This window comes from Astatotilapia calliptera, chromosome 14 (genome assembly GCF_964374335.1).
Source record: "Astatotilapia calliptera chromosome 14, fAstCal68.1, whole genome shotgun sequence".
Classification (NCBI taxonomy): domain Eukaryota; kingdom Metazoa; phylum Chordata; class Actinopteri; order Cichliformes; family Cichlidae; genus Astatotilapia; species Astatotilapia calliptera.
In genome coordinates this window covers 35319166-35337961 of record NC_137435.1, presented here as the reverse complement: position 1 = coordinate 35337961, position 18796 = coordinate 35319166, and the positions used below count along the sequence as shown (strand labels likewise).

At 40.1% G+C, this 18796-nt stretch overlaps 1 protein-coding gene across 13 annotated transcripts; it reads left to right on the top strand.

Annotated features, from left to right (window-relative positions):
• The first annotated feature begins 585 nt into the window (after nucleotides 1-585).
• inpp5ka (inositol polyphosphate-5-phosphatase Ka) lies at nucleotides 586-18472 on the top strand. Of its 13 annotated transcripts, XM_026192821.2 has the most exons (14): nucleotides 656-954; nucleotides 1117-1198; nucleotides 4953-5057; nucleotides 5135-5243; nucleotides 5338-5454; nucleotides 9335-9510; nucleotides 9669-9780; nucleotides 9883-9992; nucleotides 10096-10122; nucleotides 16310-16541; nucleotides 17611-17748; nucleotides 17824-17907; nucleotides 18009-18113; nucleotides 18247-18472. In XM_026192821.2, exons 1-14 carry the CDS (start codon nucleotides 918-920, stop codon nucleotides 18334-18336), a joined length of 1524 nt encoding a protein of 507 aa, XP_026048606.1. In that variant the 5' UTR covers nucleotides 656-917; the 3' UTR covers nucleotides 18337-18472. The 13 variants fall into 13 exon arrangements, with proteins under 13 accessions (XP_080144780.1, XP_080144776.1, XP_026048606.1 ...); XM_080288654.1 differs by lacking the exon at nucleotides 10096-10122 and having other exon boundaries at nucleotides 586-718; XM_080288650.1 differs by having other exon boundaries at nucleotides 586-718; nucleotides 17611-17925.
• The last annotated feature ends 324 nt before the right edge of the window (nucleotides 18473-18796 follow it).

Genomic DNA, 18796 nt, shown 5'->3' with positions numbered 1-18796 from the left:
GCTGTAAGTGTCTCAGTGATCTTTTAACCCTTCAGCAACACCCCCCCCCCCCCCCACCACCACCAAAGACCCTTTCTGTGATATAGCTGAATGTCTTTAGACCATGCAGATCATACAATATCCAGATTAATTCATAACATTTATTGTGATTTTGACCTTTATTTTCTGTGACACATTTGGGTGCCACAAAAAAGGAAATGGGCTGTCAGTGCCCTGGAGAAAAATATTCACATGTGCGTTTTGAAACTAATTTTTTATTTTATTTTTTAAAGCTTTAAAATACTTGGCAGAAGTCAAAAGTCTTGATTACTGGCATTTAATATTGTTGAAGACAGGAGTCTGATTCCTCATGCTTTAACAGAAATAGTATTTAGTTATTTTTTTTAGCATTATTTTGTGTTCTTTGCAGAACTTTTTTGAGTAAACTTACATTTTTACTCGCGTATGATTATATTATATACTGGCAGTTTAGATTGAAATAGATTTGGTGTACAAACAATTAACTCTAGCGTTTTTCTTTTAAACTAGCCAACTTCCAGTCTCAATTAACAGGCATTTTCCCGGTTTTGTGCCCTATCTTGTTCGTGCTTTTATTTTGAAAGTAATCAACTTCCCTATTTTCCCTATTAGTGAGCCCGCAGGCTGGATTATTGACGTACTGTACAGCTTCCTGCAAATAGATAAAACAACATTCACAAATACTACTAACGTATAAAAGGTAGCGTACGATAAATCATTATCGGGCATAATTATTGATTAAAGTGTTTGCTGTTGAATGTGAAAAAGCAAGACGCTTGGTTTCGCTAACTGCGCAGTGTAGCTAGCGCTGTGTTTATCAGATGCATCACCACGGTAGTGAATGGCTGTAAGATGTTAGCTGGGTGTAAATAAATGCTACAAACTTGGTAGAAAAGAATATGCACAAGCCGGGGGTGGAAAATGTGCCCTACTCAGGTTAGTTAAACCCCAGTCCTTACATGACAACTTTGTGAGTTAGCGTTGTCAGCTAACAACTATGCATAAGAGTTGTACTTTTACTTTAGTTTGTCCTTTCATTTCGTGGCGACGTGAGCTTAATGAAGTTGATTTGACTGAATTTGCCTCTTTCCCTGCCAGGTGTGGACCCGATGGAGGACAGTGAAGAGCCACTGGAAAGTCATCAGTTATACCTCGGGGAGAAGGAGGAGGAAAGCTTCAGGTTGGTGCATGGATGTGAAAGATGAACAGAGTCACTGTGACCGGGTCGGTGTTAGCTTTGTGTTTCTCTGGGAGCCAGAAGTGACTGTATTAGAAAAGGCTTTAAGTTAGCAGGTAACTAGCAAGCTTTGCCGGTAATTTGAATTTATAAAGTGTTGGGGTGAGAGACTTAGACATACGCTAGTGCAAATTAACACATTAGAGGTTCACGCAACTTAATGGAGTACGGGCTTGCGTATCAAAAAATCCTTTTAAAAAGCTCCTAAAGTCACAGTCGGCATATTTATAAAAAAAATAAAAAATCAGGGGTCTAGTTAAGTGAAGCGTGGACAGTAATTTAGAAAATAAAATTCATGCATTCAGTATGACTTGAAAGTAGAGCGCGGATGAGGTGCATATAGACAGCTGAAGCCTCCTGGTACATAAACTCCAGTTCCTGGCTTCAAAAGCTTATGTCTCAATTCTTACCAACTCACGGGATAAAGGTAATTGTAATTCAGCTGTTTGGATGGTTTAAGCTTTACTGGGAATTTATGCTTTAGCTGTAAATTTGCACTGTAGCTACATCATAACTGGAAACCCCTGTGAAACCATACAAAGTAAACTGGGCAGTTAAACAACAATTCTCTAGAAAATGTAACTACACGTGGGGTCCATGGTGTCCACAGCTATGGTGATTGATCTTAAAGTTAGGGAGTATCTCACCTCAGCTAATGTACTCAGCTAAACCTCTCCATCATGTCTGTGGTGTATTTTTAGTGGAATTTTCCATATTTTATTAATGGTCTGTATGATTTACTCAACTCAAGTCTCAGAACAGGACGTACTTGTGGTTTGTTTGTTTGTTTTTTCTTACTTGCTTGATTTTTCTAGCCCTGTGGTTTTTAGTCAGTTTTGGTGAAAAGTCTTTAACATTAGATATCAGACATCCAAAAACAAACAAATAGAGAAGAAATATTTCACCTTTCAACTTGAATAATTTGAAAGCAGGAAAATGCTGTTGTGCTGCAACAGCAGTGATCTACTTTTTGTAAAGGAACTCAGTCTTGCAGTGCCCAAGTTGGTTGGCTTATTTATATTAAGAAACAGCAGAACATTTTCTTGCTGTTCTCACTATATTGTACTTCAGCTCCAGCCCTTTCCCCACATGTCTTCTTTTTTTTTTTTTCCACTGATAAGGCATTTCTGTCTTGTGTGTTGTAGTGTTGTTTTAGCCAGTTGAGCTTCTCCTTTTGTTGCACCAACATGACATCACCAAGTTTAGTGGTAAAGCTGGTTAAAAGACGTATTCCTTTCCTTTCCCCCCCGCTGAGCTGTGTTTGTCCTGCCTTTCTTACTGTGTGATGCATTTCCACATTAGCTAATGTAAGGCTTGTGATATTCTGGCTGCCTAGTGTAGCTCTCAGGACTTTCAGCCTTTTCTAGAAGCACGTATGTTTGTCCCATTTGGGTTAAATATGCTCCAAGACCAGACACAGTCTGCTGTTTGCCAGTGAACAAATGTCACTGCATTCTGGCAGGTGGATTAGGTTGCCCAACAATACATACCTAATGCGGATTTGAGGGGGAAAAAAGCAATGTGTTGCTGGTGTTCTGTCCAAGGAAAGGACAGCCTGACGGCTTGCTGAAAGAAAAGGGACGTGTTTCCAATCACCCATGCAAGTTGATTTCCCAATGTTTAATAGGACTAACCTTTAGACATTTAACAATGAGATTATAAACAGTTTTCAGAACACAAAGACAAATTGTGGGCAAATGAACCAATTCTCTAATCACTCTGTTCAACTCTGGAGCACCTAAACCCCTGAGCCGGGGGGTTTAGATGCCACTTCACTCAGTGGTTTGATTTTGCAGGAGGAGGACTGTGGCTCATTTGATTCCCTTTTTACATTTCTATTTTGTTACTTCCAACATCTTCCATCACCAATTGAGACCACAGCCGGCTCAAGCAGGCCTCGCAGTTTTGGACCAGGATGGATGAAATTACTCGGCTGTTGGGCAGCATAGAGCGTAAACGCACCGAAAGCGTTTCCACACAGTCAACGGGCAGCAAACTGGCCCTGCTCCATCGGCTTCACCAGCTGATGACCTGCGTCGAGGACTTGAACCCCAAAAACGAGCTGCACGAGAAGGTGGTCAAGACCCTGGATTACGCCTTCCTCGTCTGCGGCAAGAGAGCCAACAAGCCGAAGAAGGACAGCTTCAGGTGGAGACTGATGCTGACTGCTCACCCGCCTCTGTTGATGTTTGAAGCTGGAGATTTTATCGCTTTAATGAGTTTGTACTTGTTGCAGTAGTGTAGCTTGTATTGTTCTTACCTTGTCTTTCCCTGTTGTGCGTCAGTATGCTAAAATGTGGTTTTAGAGACAGCTGCTGTATTGAAACTCAGTCATTTTGAAATGCCTCCATGGATTTATCTGAGCATTTAACTTTAAATTATCTAAATTTCTGTGGGATTTATCTGGGATATGAGAAGAGCATCAAAGTCAAATATGTTGTTGTTGTTTTTTAAACTGCTTAATAAGTTTGTGACCAATTAGAGTATTAGAAATCATTAATATTACTTGATTTTTGTGTTTATATTTCTACATCTTCTACCAAAACATCCTCGTATATTGTAATTCAGGAGTGTTCCCTCGCTGTCCTTTAATGCTTCTGAACGGAGAGGACTTTCTTGTCTCACTGTGGACACATTTTAGTATTGCAGAAAGCAACACTGAGAACTCATTGTGGCTGGCGTGATCCCATTGCAACATGACCTGTAGTTGTTGTCTGGCTTCAGGCAGTGACCAGAGACTAACACAAGACCCTTGCTGAGTGAAACCATCCAAGAAAATGCAGTCTTTTAAATTTAATTCATATGCTTTTATTACTTACACTTAAGTAAGTGTGAAAATATTATTCCATGTTATGAATGTTGCAAGTTTGGGTTCAAGGATGACTGATCTGATTATGTGTCAACTGCATCAGCCTGGCCTGCTTACGGTAATTGCACAATGGTGCTATTGTGGCAGCTTTTAAACCTGTGTTACGGGCTCGTCTTTGGTTCGAGATAAGCTGAAAGGACTTCTTTGATTGTGAAGCTTAAATGATATGCTGCAGCTGAATGCGTGTACATCGTGGACGCAGCTATCCCAAGTCCCATCTGTGAAGCCTTGGGCTGAGTGTTTAGCTGCTGAAGCCACTTGTATTTGTATCATCTAGTGTCACATGTTTTATTGTAGTGACCTGTCAATTACATGGTATATTTTAGGATGCAGTCTCGCCCCAAAGTATATAATGCTTTAGTGCTCCTGTGACTCTAATGGGGAGCATAATATACAAAGTGAACATTGTGTTGTCTTAAAGAAGATTTGAAATTTGTTATTGAAACCCAAAAGGGACCAGGAAAGAGTTTATTGAGGTTATAATTCAGGTCATCTGATTTTCATACCTGGAAAAATTAAGCCATAATTTAAGATGGTCTCGTTTGTTTTAAAGGTTGAATGTTGTACCTGATATCTAGTTCAGGGGTAGGCAACTCCAGGCCTCAAGTGCCGGTGTCCTGCAGGTTTTCAGTATCACCCTGGGTCAAATTATGATTTTATTAGCAGGCCTCTGGAGAACTTCAAGACATGTTGAGGAGGAATCAGCTGTGTTGGATCAAGGACACATCTAAAACCTGCAGGACACTGGCACTTGAGGCTTGGTGTTGCCTACCTCTGATCTAGTTGTTTACTTCAGACTGTTTGTAATTTCCTCTTCTGTGCCCACAGGTTGCACATGGTAACGTGGAATGTGGCTACAGCTGATCCTCCAGACGATGTGACCACACTTCTCCACCTGAACTCTCCAAAGAGCCCTGACCTTTACGTCATTGGGTAGGTGATGTGATGCACAATGCATCTGTATAAGTGGATAAGGGGCCGATTTACAATCAGATTTGTGTGTGTGTTAGTCTGCAGGAAGTGTACTCTGGCCCGTTGAGGTTTGTGTCAGATGCTGTGTTCGATGACCCGTGGAGTTATCTATTGATGTCGCTTTTAGCGCCACAGAAGTACATCAAGGTAAAAAACCTTAGAAAACTCCCACACATGCCATACAGTGGATGCACACTTTCACAGGGTCAGGAGAACACAGTTTGTGCTGTGTGTGTTTCAGGTGTCATCCATAAGAATGCAGGGCCTGCTGCTGCTCTTCTTCTCCAAGCTGGAGCACGTCCCCTTCATCAGAGACGTCCAGGCGACGTACACACGCACAGGCCTCTTTGGTTACTGGGTGAGAAATGCTGAACTGCTTTATTATTTCACTTTTAGAAAAAATTCAGATGTTTTTAGAAAAAAAAGGGGGGGGGGTGATCTAAATCAATCAGATGTGTTAGGGTTGTGCGAAATGACCAAAATCTCATTTCCCGATATAAACGTTTCTTATACCAATAACGATATATATCGCAAAATAGTGCATTTTCTTTGTGAGTATTTAGTACATGGCGTGCTGCGGGGAAAAGCCTGTTCTAACGTTTGAGTCTAACATTTATTTTGAGCACCTGACAGCTCTTTTTTGCTTCTCATTCGTAAACTCTCTCTGCACTCTTTCACAGGATTCTTGTGTAGTTGGCCGTAGGTGTTAGAAGAGGATTGTCGTGTTTGAGTCTGTGGTGGGGACTGGTTTGCAGCATAATTTTTCATAATACAGTTTTCTGGTCTGTGTCATAACCAAACCCTGTCCATGCTACAGAGGTAGCCCTTGTTTTGGAATAAGGTCCTCGACTAGTCCTTCTGTTTAGAGCTAACTGGTTATGCCTCATCTTCACTGGCCATGCTGGTATTCTCTGTGCCTGCATCCATGTGGTGACTGTAAGCGCCATTTATAGTTACTTCATGTTTTTATTTGAGGTAATTTGTTGGATGCATATTCGGAAATTAGATGTTTGAGAATAATGCATATCATTTCAGTTATTTTGAAAAGTCTCAACAGGATCTTGAGCTTTATTGTGAAAGGTTTATGTGGAAAATAAACAAGCAGACAGTGGAGCTACACAATGGTTTTACCGTCGTTGTTGCTAACGAAAGTACACGTAAAAACAGCTGCTTGTCTGTCTGTAATGTGGTTATTTTAAATAAAAGAGAAACATAGAACTTTAAGAAATTAATATAGCCACTACAGTGACCATGAAAACGATGAGAAAACATTGCCATAAACAGCTTATTTTGCGACACCACGAAACAAACGATAGCATAATATGAAACGATAGATGTATATCGTCATCCAATATCGAACAGCCCTTAGCTGCATTGTTGTGTTTTTTGTTTTTTTTTATTATTATTATTATTTTAAAAATCTGGTGCATGCATTGGTCCCCTCAGGTTTGAGATACTACTCATCTCTGTTTGGTTATTTGTTTAAAGGTGTATTAAAATTATTATTTAAAAGCAAAACATTGTAGTACTTTGGGAAAAACTATTATTCAAAACAAGCCTCTTCCGCCAAAATTCTTAATTAGTGGATTTAGGATGTCTTCTTTAAGTCTGTCCTCATTGTGCAGTGCAGACTTCAGGTTTCCTCCTTCCTTTCCTTCCTATTTGTGTTGGATGCCTGTTTAAGGAAAACCTAAATCAGTCACAGCTTATCGTAGTGTCACAAATCCCACCCACAGATACTGACCTTGAATTCAGATTTTTGGTCAGCTCAGAGGAACTGTCTACTTTCAGATGGATGAACTTGATCATCATCATTAACCCTTTAAAGCCGGTCGGAGCGGACACGCTCCATTTCGCATAACTATTTTTAAATCTCGGTAGCACTGCAACCACGTAAGCTAGCGCAATAATTTTTTTTGCATATGAAACCGGAGGAGTTGTACTTACATCTTATGCCATCAGCTTGTCCTAGGTCACAGTTGCAAAAATTGCATAAAAAGCGCTTGCAGCAACAAAAACATAATATTCCAGAAACATGCTTTGCCGATCCGATCAGCTGTTTGTAACACTTCCTAGTCCATCAGCGTGAACTGTCGCATGTCCGCCATGAGCTGCCCGAAACCGGAAGTGACATCATTTTGCGGAAATGTAGTTTTTTACGATCGGGGCCTTATGAGCCTATACTGGTGTTTTTAAAAGTTATGTTTGAGTTCATGACTTTCTGTGTCGTTTCTGGGATGCTTAGGAACTCATATTGCACTGCTTGAAATAGTTTGTTTTGATGCATATGCTGTTATTTTGCAAATTTGCATTATAATATTTATTTTCGTTTTTTTCCTGCAGTATATGAAAATTGGTGTATTTCAAAAATAAAACTATGAAGACACTTAAAATAAATTTCCTGTGGTGGGAAACTAGTTTGTAACTTTTTTGTATTTACAGTTTTGAGGGATAAACCTCTTAAATTTCTCTAACTAGAAATATATGTTAAAAAAACAAAAACGATTTTCAATTTTTTTGTAGTTTATTGCACTTTTTTGCAATTTATGTAATTACTATGCACCTAATGCAGACATATTATTAAAGTTTGGGCTATAATGGTTGTATTGATGTATAGCAACTTGAAATGCTCACAAAAATGGCTCCACAGCATGTAAAAATATAATATAAGCTCTGGCGGACTTGGTTCTGTGGTAGGTCTTAAAGGGTTAAGCCAAGCTCACACTTCCAAGAGAAGTAGTGCTGGCCCCTTTATAGACTGTATATAAACGGTGGATGTTGGTTTGTGTACTCCTTTCACTGTCATCATTGGAGCTGGTTTTCTGTTTCACATGTGTAAACACCCTCTAATAGGGCTGCTCGATTATGGCAAAAATGATAATCACGATTATTTTCACTGAAATTGAGATCACGATTATTTGACGATATTTATTTAACCCTTTAAGACCTACTATAGAACCAAGTCCACCAGAGCTTATATTATTTTTTTTACATGCTGTAGTGCCATTTGTGGGAGCATTTCAAGTTGCTATACATCAATACAACTGTTATAGCCCATATTTTAATAATATGTATGCATTAAGTGCATAGTAATTACATAAATTGCAAAAAAGTGCAATAAACTACAAAAAAAATTGAAAATCGCTTTTGTTTTGTTTACATATATTTCTACTTGGAGAAATTTAAGAGGCTTATCCCTCAAAACTTTAAATACAAAAAAGTTGCAAAAAATAGTTTACAACAACAGGAAATTTATTTTGAGTGTCTTCATAGTTTTATTTTGGAGATACAGCAATTTTTATATACTGCAGGAAAAACAAAAAACAATCCTATGATGCAAATTTGCAAAGAAAACAGCAGGTGCATCATTTCACTGTGGGAAGTGTTACGAACAGCTGATAGGATCGGCAAAGCGTGTTTCTGGAATATTATGTTTTTGTTCCTGCAAGCGCTTTTTATGCAATTTTTGCAAAGCTTTATGTGGAACGAAACCGTGACCGAGGACAAGCTGATGGCATCAGATGTAAGTACAACTCCTCCGGTTTCATATGCAAAACAAATTATTGCGCTAGCTTACACGGTTCAGGTTCTACAGGGATTTAAAAATAGTTACGCAAAACGGAGCGTGCTGCTCTGACCGGCTTTAAAGGGTTAACAATGACTTTAAAAAAATAATATAAAATAGTGTGCAACAGCACTGAAGTTTTTTTTTTTTAAACTCTCTTTTCAACCAACGGCAGTCACTCTCCAAATAACTTCTGCTTAGCTTTCCGAGCTTCCCTCGGGTCCTCTTAATCAGCGGTCTCCAACCTTTTTTGCGCCACGGACCGGTTTATGCCCGACAATATTTTCACGGACCGGGCTTTAAGGTGTCGCGGATAAATTAGGGAGGGGCTAATAATCGGCTCAGTCATTTTTAATGATCGTTGAAAGCCCAGATCGTAATCGTGATTAAAATTCGATTAATTGAGCAGCCCTACCCTCTAATGTGTAAAACTAGCACACTTCTCCTTGAAATGAGGAATGGAGTAACATGTAGGAACATATGTCAAACCAGATCCCACTTTATGAACTCCAGTATTTTTGTTTGGTTTTCAAGAGGGCTTCTGCATTTATTACATGAGGGTCACCAGCTGATGGAGGAGTTGTCTCTCGCAGCTTAAAAACTGAACAGAGTATGGAGTCTAGTTCAACACATTCACTGTTTTTCTCTTTTCTCAACCCTGTTTCACTCTCAGGGTAATAAAGGCGGCGTCTCCATCCGATTATCTTTCTATGGCCACACGCTCTGCTTCCTTAACTGCCACTTGGCTGCTCATATGAACTATGCCTCAGAGAGGGTGGATGAGTTTGAGTATATCATGGACATGCAGAGCTTTGACTGTAAAAGAGCTCCAGCTATTGTTGATCACAGGTGAGAAGACGCACATGATACAAACTGTGATTCACCTGAATGTTTGGGATAAGAAATGATGTTGAAGCTTCACATATCTCACCAAAGTCACTTCTTCATTATTCTTTCATGTGTCACCGTCCTCCTTCTCTGTCTCTTTTGCCCCTCTTCTGGTCAAGATTGGTTTTCTGGTTTGGAGATCTCAACTTCCGAATTCAGGACCACGGCATGCACTTTGTCCGCACCTGCATCGACAAGCAGAACTACAGCCTGCTGTGGAGCAAAGACCAGGTGTGGCCCTTTAAAGAGTCTCACAGCTCCTGATCCTCCATCCCACATAGCAGCCTCGGTAATGTGACTATGAAACATGTGTGTTGTTGTTGTTGTTTTCAGCTGATCATGATGAAGCAGAAGGAGCAGGTGTTGCAGGAGTTTGAGGAGGGGCCTCTGGACTTTCAGCCCACATATAAGTTTGACCGTAGCTCTGATACTTATGACACCAGGTAACACACAAGAAAACATCACCATAAAAACCATGAATCATACTCACCCTTCTCTTTGCTCACAGTATGCTGTTTTTATCTGTACCTCTTTCCAACTTTACAGACTCTACAACACATGGTTTGGCTTTAAGTAAGAGTTCAGAATCCATTTGTCCACATCTAGCACGTAGTTCACATAACCGAGCTTCACTATGTGTGTACACGCTACTTTTAACACGGCAGTAAAAGTAGTGTCATGTTTTTGTTTTTAATGTGGTAAGTTAAAATGTCACTCATGTGTTCAAAGGCTTACTGACGATTATGTTTATCTGTAACATGCTGCACATTAAACAAACACACAGGTGTTCAGGCTCCTTTCCTGCGCTTCGTGCCTTAAAGAGCACACGGCCCATGTTTCTCTAAAAGTTGGGACAGCGATCTGACGATGTGGGTCATGAATGCAGTCACATCAGCTGGATGGGCTTGCAAAGAAATTTCTGTTGCACGTGTTTGTCCGGCATCTCCACTTCCTCAGTACACTAAAAGCCATGATTGTTCTGGTGAAAGTCCCGATCAGCAATAACACGAGAAAAACAAAACAAAACGGTTTGACACGCCTGCTTGTAGTTTCTAGCTCATGATCTTTGGACAAACTAATATCACAGACAGCTTAATATGCTCCTGTGTATCAAAACAGCAATACACAGTAAACATTTCAATGCAAGCACTGGCCAATAATTAAATCAGAGTGTGAAACACATTGTTAGTATAGCTCTGGTTTTTGGAGAGGCACACAGACCTCTGCAAAAAACACGAAACATTTACTTTTCTCTACATTTAGTATTTATTACACATCAAATACAGTGGGAAAGTCTTCACTGTGACTAAGTTTATGAGCCAACGACAGATCAGATTTGTAATGTGTTGTTGAGCTAATTGTGGGAGGCTTTCCTCTGATTTTATCACATACCTGGAGTGTCACACAGCACCAGGAACCATCACCAACTTATCCAAAGCAGGACAGTTGGATGTGTTTTTCTTAGGCAACACTTCATTAATTACTGTTAATTAATGCTGTGTACTTCAGTTCAGCTTTAGCTGTTTTTAAAGGGTACATTTTATTAAAGTTTATAAAGTGTGGAGGGATTCTTAATACTACATGCATGATGTGACATGTGCAAGTGTCCAAGTGTCTACCAAAGTATAAGCACCTTGGTCAGAAATCGAGAAATGACGTCCGTTGATGTACTGCCCGATGTTGGATATAGCACAGCTGGATAAGTGTTATTAGACCACTTAATTAAAGTCTGATGAGTAACATTAATGTAAGAGTTACTCCTGTGTGAAAGAGAGCCGTCACTTTAACGGATTTATTAGCCAGCAGTGTGTCTGAAAGGGGCTGAACAGTCTAAGAAAGACAAACCCTATGGTTGTGTTTGCAAATCAAAGACCGAAATGCTTGTTGGTGCTACAGATTTTCATCTGCGCTCACATTACGGCAGCTGTTAAAGGTACACTGTGGATGCTTTGATCTCTACGGGCACATCAGAGCAAAGTTTTAGTTGTAGTTTTAGCTAGCATAAGTTCCTGTTTGTCAAATGAGAGATAGATATAGAGAGATAGAGAGATAGATATAGATAGATAGAGAGATAGATATAAAAAAAAAATTAACAAAAAAAGGAAAAGAATCTCCACAAGGTACCTTTATGTATCATGTCTACACTGATGCAAATTTAACCCACAGCATTAGCTTTCAGAATGTGTTATATAAATATGATGTGCCTAACTATGGAACGCCAGGACTGCCATAATGAATTAATTAAATACACCATTAAATAATTAATTAAATGTGGCAATAATTAATTAAAATTGGAATTAATTAATTAAATAAATAGTTATGACACATGTAATTAATTAATTATTGACACATTTAATTAATTATTTATGTATTTCACATTTTAATTAATTATTGACACATTTAATTAATTATTGACACATTTAATTAATTATTTAATGATATATTTATTTATTTCATTTTGGCAGTCCTGGCGCCTGGCTCTCATCATGAAATAATTTTATCTGTCAGCCTCACCCATCAAACTCAGGGGGCGGGGTTAACGCTGCCCATGCAGCTTCTCTAACATTTGATTGGTTGCCGTGCAAAGTAAGTCAAAACAGGTCGATCCTAGAAAATCGATTGCTTGTGTAGACTTGGGGCAGCCAGGTATCCCAGAATGCAGATCAAATCACAGGCAGCAATGGTGGTGGTGTAGTTTTAAAATACCCCGTTTTTCTGTCACCAGCTACACTTTTAACAGTGTTTTAGCCGCGAATGTCGCAACGTATGTCTGGTCAGGTTGTCAACATAGAACATGTTTGCAAAAGTGCTCAGATGTTTTCAGAGATTTCACTTGCACTGCTAACAATTAGCATGCAGAGTGCACCGAGGGGGTACGTTAACCGGTTTGTTTACATATTCCACTCTCCGTGTTCCACATGTTGCATTCGCAGATTCTCATTTTCACCGAACGATCGTCTCTTTCCGCCTGGTCTTGTGTCTCTGTGCTTCTGTAACATAAAGAACGAGCTGACATTTTTCTCACGAAACCAGCGATCAGCTTAACAGACCCTCAGTTTACCTGCATGCATCCTCCTCCTCATCTGTCAGCTGTTTAACACCTGCTGCTAATTCAAGAAACACGCCTAGTTACCTGGTGATAGTCACAGTTTAACTGGGCAGCCGGTGCTCAATATAACGCAATGTCAGCGCATTTTTCTGCACAAGATAAGTAAATATAGTGTTTTCCCCGAGCGCAGAGCTGCTGGAGCTTGTTTCCTTACAGAGCACTTTAGAAGAAGAAGAAGAAGAAGAAGAAAGTACATTATTGTACTTTATTGAGCCCCGTGGGGAAATTGCTCTCTGCATTTAACCCATTCACTCAGTGAAGCAGTGGGCAGCCATTGGGCGCCCGGGGAGCAGTGTGTAGGGACGGTACCTTGCTCAGGGGTACCTCAGGGTAGCTGTTAAGGGGAATCGAACCCCCGACCTTCCGATCATGGGGCAACCACTCTACCTACTGAGCTATCCCTGCCCCTTTATAGGCGAGCCAGCTTTATCAGTGGCTGATGTCCAATCACCGGCACACAGCTTTGAAACCTCAGCTGAGTTTTAGCTCTCAGTGGTTAAACGCTGGATTTCATTCACTCAGGTTCTGTCTGTCGGGTCACGTTTACTTTGCTGTTTTATTTACAACTGAGCAAATCGGTTTGGCTGAGGTTAAAGTTACGTTTCATAACTGCATAGTTTCACAGACGTTTAATGGTTCACTGGCACATGTGTTAGACTGAACTATCATCTAAATATCATCTGTTTTTTAATAGTTATTCAACTGTATTCTAAGCACCAGCTGTCTGTTAGAATGTGATTTTTTTTTTTTTCTCTCTCTGTTGGCAGACGTATAAAAATGCGCAGGAAAATCTGACATGCATGGCGAACTTCAGCGACGATATTTAGGGAGGAATAAACACACATCAAACATAAATGAACCATTTGCCTGTCTCCATAATTGAGAGCATTTTCTCTTCTTATCTCAACACTCTCTCTCTCCCTTTTTTTTTTTTTTTTTTTTCTTTTTTGCTTTTTCGGTCATGTTATGTTTACCTGTCAAAGGCTTGTTACAAACTATGAAACACATCGTGCAGACTTCTGGATGTTAGAAGAAAACTAATACTGCTCATGAATGAGACTAAAGGCAGGAAGGTGTCCTTTAAAACTAAACATGTTAATAGGACCTCCCTGTTTATATCATAGTTTATGATATAGCACGTGTATTTCAGTAATAGCCTGCTGAGGCCACTATACGTGCTGGCCTCATATCAAATGTGAAGGCAGACTGAGTCTATGTTTGACGTTTTTTATATCTAATCTTCCTTTTCAAACATTTAAACAGCAGCGAGTCTGCAGCTGAGGGAATACAAACTCAAATTGTTGGAACAGGTTTGCTCGTTTCTTGGATTCATTTGGTGATTTATTAAATCTATAACTGTTATTCTAATCTGCTGCTGAGTCTCTTACACTTTTCTTTATGCTGTATATTTTCACGTCTCTGGAATAGTTGGCAGTTAGATAGTCAGCTGGGAAACTTTGTGTTAACTCATGGAGCTGAGGATATCGTGGACATGCTGACCTCGCTGCGTGGTGTACAGAGCGAGGTCAGCATGATTAATATTCACAATAAAAATATTAGCCGAACATCATGAAGTCTGTATGTGTTTCATAGTGTCGAACAACCTTTGTACATGTTAAAGCCAGCAGTTACTACATGACAGAAACACCAACGTTATCTCTTTTATGTGTTTATACACAGGTCACGCTGATTACTGAACAAAAACCCAAAGATCAGATGTTAAACAGATTTATTTGCTCTCTCTCCTCCTTAAACATGTTTTTAATGTTAGTTATAATTCAGAATTGGCGACTGAAACACGTAGGACACATAAGAACATCAGGAAATAAAACACCGATAAATATAACCTCAGTAAAAGAAGTCAGCGGGGGTTACTACAGCTGTGTACCGGGGCCTGCGCTTTGTCGGTGGGATTGCTTGCGAGGCGAGCGGGTCTATCCCACGCTTTGCCGTGAGACTGGGCAGACATCTCCGAAATCATCGAAACACTTTTGCAAAGAGGCTGTATCTTGACAAACCGACCAGACACATGAAGATTAAACCACTACATTCTCGGCTAAAAAAATATTAAAACGGTATTTGGTAACACACAAACAGGGTTTTTCAAAGCTCAGTTCTGTTAGCTTCCACATGCCGGTTGTTGTGTGCTAGAAACAATGGCCACCAGGCCAAAGCAATGGTTTTGACTCGATCAGCGTTAACCCCGCCCCCTGAGTTTGATGGGTGAGGCTGACAGATAAAATTATTTCATGACGAGAGCCAGGCGCCAGGACTGCCAAAATGAAATAAATAAATATATCATTAAATAATTAATTAAATGTGTCAATAATTAATTAAATGTGTCAATAATTAATTAAAATGTGAAATACATAAATAATTAATTAAATGTGTCAATAATTAATTAATTACATATATCATAACTATTTATTTAATTAATTAATTCCAATTTTAATTAATTATTGCCACATTTAATTAATTATTTAATGGTGTATTTAATTAATTCATTATGGCAGTCCTGGCGTTCCATACCTAACATGGATGGCTGTAAATGCATGTCATGCTAATACGGTACTACCATTGTGGATAATAGAGTGTGTTTGATTATAACGGGGTTCCAGTCAGAGCTGGCACTATGTATGATGGGGTGGGGTTCTGGGTGATGGCCAGAGGTGTGTGTTTGGTGAGGGTGGAGGATGAGGGGTAAAAATAGGCATTTTCAAACTGATACCTGGCGGTCCTTTGGTGACAGTGATGGCCTTAAACATTGTACTGTAAATAAAAGGTAAATGGACTGATTCTTATATATCGCTTTTTACTCTCCCGGAGTACTCAAAGTGCTGTATACAACATGCCACATTCACCCAATCACACCCATTCTCACAAGCACTGAAACTAAACAGAGTGCTGTTTTGCTAACAACATTCACACTCCGATGGATGCATCAGAGAGCAACTTGGGGTTAGTATCTTGCCCAAGGATACTTGGCATGCAGACTGGAGGCGCCAGGGATCGAACCACCAACCTTCCGATCAGTAGGTGACCTGCTCTACCTCCTGAGCTACAGCCACCCCACAGGTTCCATGTGACCTGAGGGGGGGAAAAAAAGGTGCTGCCAAGACAGATTTGTTTCCAGCTATGAAGAAGAATTTGAAGGAGAAAATGAGTGAGGAGGATTTTGATATTTCTGTCATCTCTGACATTATTCTTTGGTTTCATTTATGTGCACAAACATGAAGGGTAAAATATTTCTAGTGCCCAAAACTGCAGCTCCTCCAACAACCTTTTGGAGGCTTGCTCCAAAAGTAAGTCAGTCCCCATAGAGACTCTTGGGTCCCGTCCCAACTTTATAGTATTATAAAACAGGTTTTCCAAGTATTCTTAACAAACAGCAGTTCAAAGAATACATCAGTGTGCTGGTTTTCTTGTACCTGTGAAATACTTTCCAGTTACCCCGTCACTGAGGTCCTGGCATGTCATTTGCTGCCTGAACCTTTTATTCTCCCCAGCCCCACATCATATTGGTATAAGGCACTTCAGCCAGGCATGTGCCTCATACCAACGCAGGTTCTTGCTTTAAACACTTGACTTTGTCTGACAACTCAAACCGGCCTCTGCTCTCTGTCCATCTGTCATCTATAACTACCTGTCCAGTGCTAAGAAGCGTAAACCTGCCTGGACTGACCGGATTCTGTGGCGACTCCGACCCAAAGCCCTGCCCCCGGATGAGGAAAATGAAAACAAAGTTGGGCTAGATGCAAAGAAGCTCAAGCAGCTGGAAGAGGACATGGAGTACCCCCTGAAAATCAGACAGGACGTGTACACCAGCATGATGGAGTACAGCATCAGTGACCACAAGCCTGTCATTGGTATCTTCACACTGGAGGTGAGAAACTGGAAACTGTGACTATCCAGATGCAGTCAGTCACCTTTCAGTCATTTGTTTATGACCTGAATTATTGATGCAGGTCATCAGTTGATTGTGTTGTGTATTTATTGTCGACGCTTTTGGAGATGATGTAAATCATCATCCTTATCATAGCGTCCCACTAAAAGTGAGCATGCAGGATGTGATGGGAAACATCACTTACTGCTCAGTGTGGAGGTAGCTGCAGTTATTACGGGGACATTAAGCTGATATTTTGAAATATCAAACTCATTTCACTGTACAAATAAGTTTTGACAACCCATTCTAAAAACAAAAATTCATTTTTAAAGGACCAGTAACTGAATACATGTCGACGTTGCGTATTTAAAATACAAAATCTGAGTAACTGTATTCCACTACAGGTACCGTTTCAAAGGGTGGTGTTCAGAATACAGTTTGTTGAAATAAATGGATTACACGGCGGTCTTTTTCTGTTTCATCTTAGGTTACGCCCTCTCTATTTGTGGTCATTCCACTCCGGTGGAAACCCAAACAAATCACGCATTAAGAGGCTCTAATGCCTGTGTCTTAATCTCTCGGCCTGTGTCACCTGTACTTGCGGTTCACATAATGACGTGAAGAAATATATGTAAAATTTATTATTCAAAAAAAATTATTTAATATGAAGGCAACAGGCAGAGTGTTATAGGTACAGCTCTAAAGAATGTAGCCTGAAAGCACTTGAGACTATAAACTTATCTGAAAATTCTTTATTACACTTGTAACTTAACTTGACAGGTCATTTTTTCCCATAGACATTCGTACAACTGAAAAAGTGTTTTTGTATGCAGACGAGTCGCCCCCTGCTTACATGCAAAACAGGTTTTAGATGCTTTGGCTTCACACTCTTCTGACAAAGTGAATGTGACTTCAATATTGATGCAATCTCCTCTAACCTATCCATCATAGATTTTGTCATGATAGTGTGACTCTCTTATCCCTCTTTTGAAAGTCTCCATAGCTGTGTGGTTCCTCTTGTACAGAATGTGGTTTCTAACTTGGACTGTTGATTTGTGCGTGCCTACAGCTGAGGAAGATGTACGAGACTCCTCTGGTGCGTCTGCGGGCAGAGGGCGACTGGAGCGCAGATATTGATGCCATGGTGGTCTACAGCCCTCTGCAGCCATTCCCCTCCAGTACTTGGGACTGGATCGGCCTCTATAAGGTTGACAACACGTGTTTCACTGCTGGCTGGTTCAGTGTGCTAGTTGAAAGTCTTCATTTTTGTGTGAATTTTCAGGTTGGTTTCAGCAGCGTGTCAGACTACATCACCTACACGTGGGTCAAAGACGACGAGGTGGCCTTCAACGAGGAGGTTATACAGGTGGTAACTCTTGTCTCAGTGAGTGGGACTGCAGTTTGAACACGAGCCGGAGCAAAAGTGCATGTAAGCCTCAGGTGATGGAAATGTTCTTGTTTCTGTAGGTTTATGTAAGTAAGGAGGAAATCCCCGTGCAGGGAGGAGACTGTGTGCTGTGCTACTACTGTAACGCTCTGAAGTGCATCATTGGAATAAGTGAACCATTCCAGGTAATGAATTGGAAATAATACATGAAAAGATATTGTCTTTTATTTGGAATTACACCTTAAAAGGATTTTCTGCAGTACTGTTCTCGTGTGGATGGAGGTCAGCATCAGTGTTATCTGCTCATCTGTCTTTTAGGTCCAAGCATCCAAGGTAGCCATTGAGGAAGGCATGCTGCCTGAAAGGATCAATGGGCTCGACAAAGCTGTGTCTGGTGATGACTTTTAGAACTGAAGTGTCAAAAGTCATAGATTTGGGAAACTGTAAAGGTTTTCTGTCGCATTTCTTAACCTGCAGCTGAAAAAGCAACTTAGGAACTGTTCTCTCTTTTCCCCACTGCACCACTGATCTCTCTAATGCTACCAGTGAGGCTGTTTTGTTATTTACTCCAGCAGTCAAACGCATTAAAATGGAAGCTCACATTTAAATTGGCATCATGTTGAGCAAAGAAATTTTACTCTTCTTTTAGTCTTTATGAGTAAAAATAAATAAGATGGAATGCTTAGATTTTACCAAATATGTTTGTGTCACGATGGATGGGTGAAGAATATTTTAGGGTTTGTGATACTCAAGGAAATGGTTAAGGCCTGATTATCCACAAACCACTGCAGATACAATTACTCATTCTTGTACTGTTTTTTTTTTTTTTACCACATGGATCCACTCATTCACTCCACGATGACCAAAG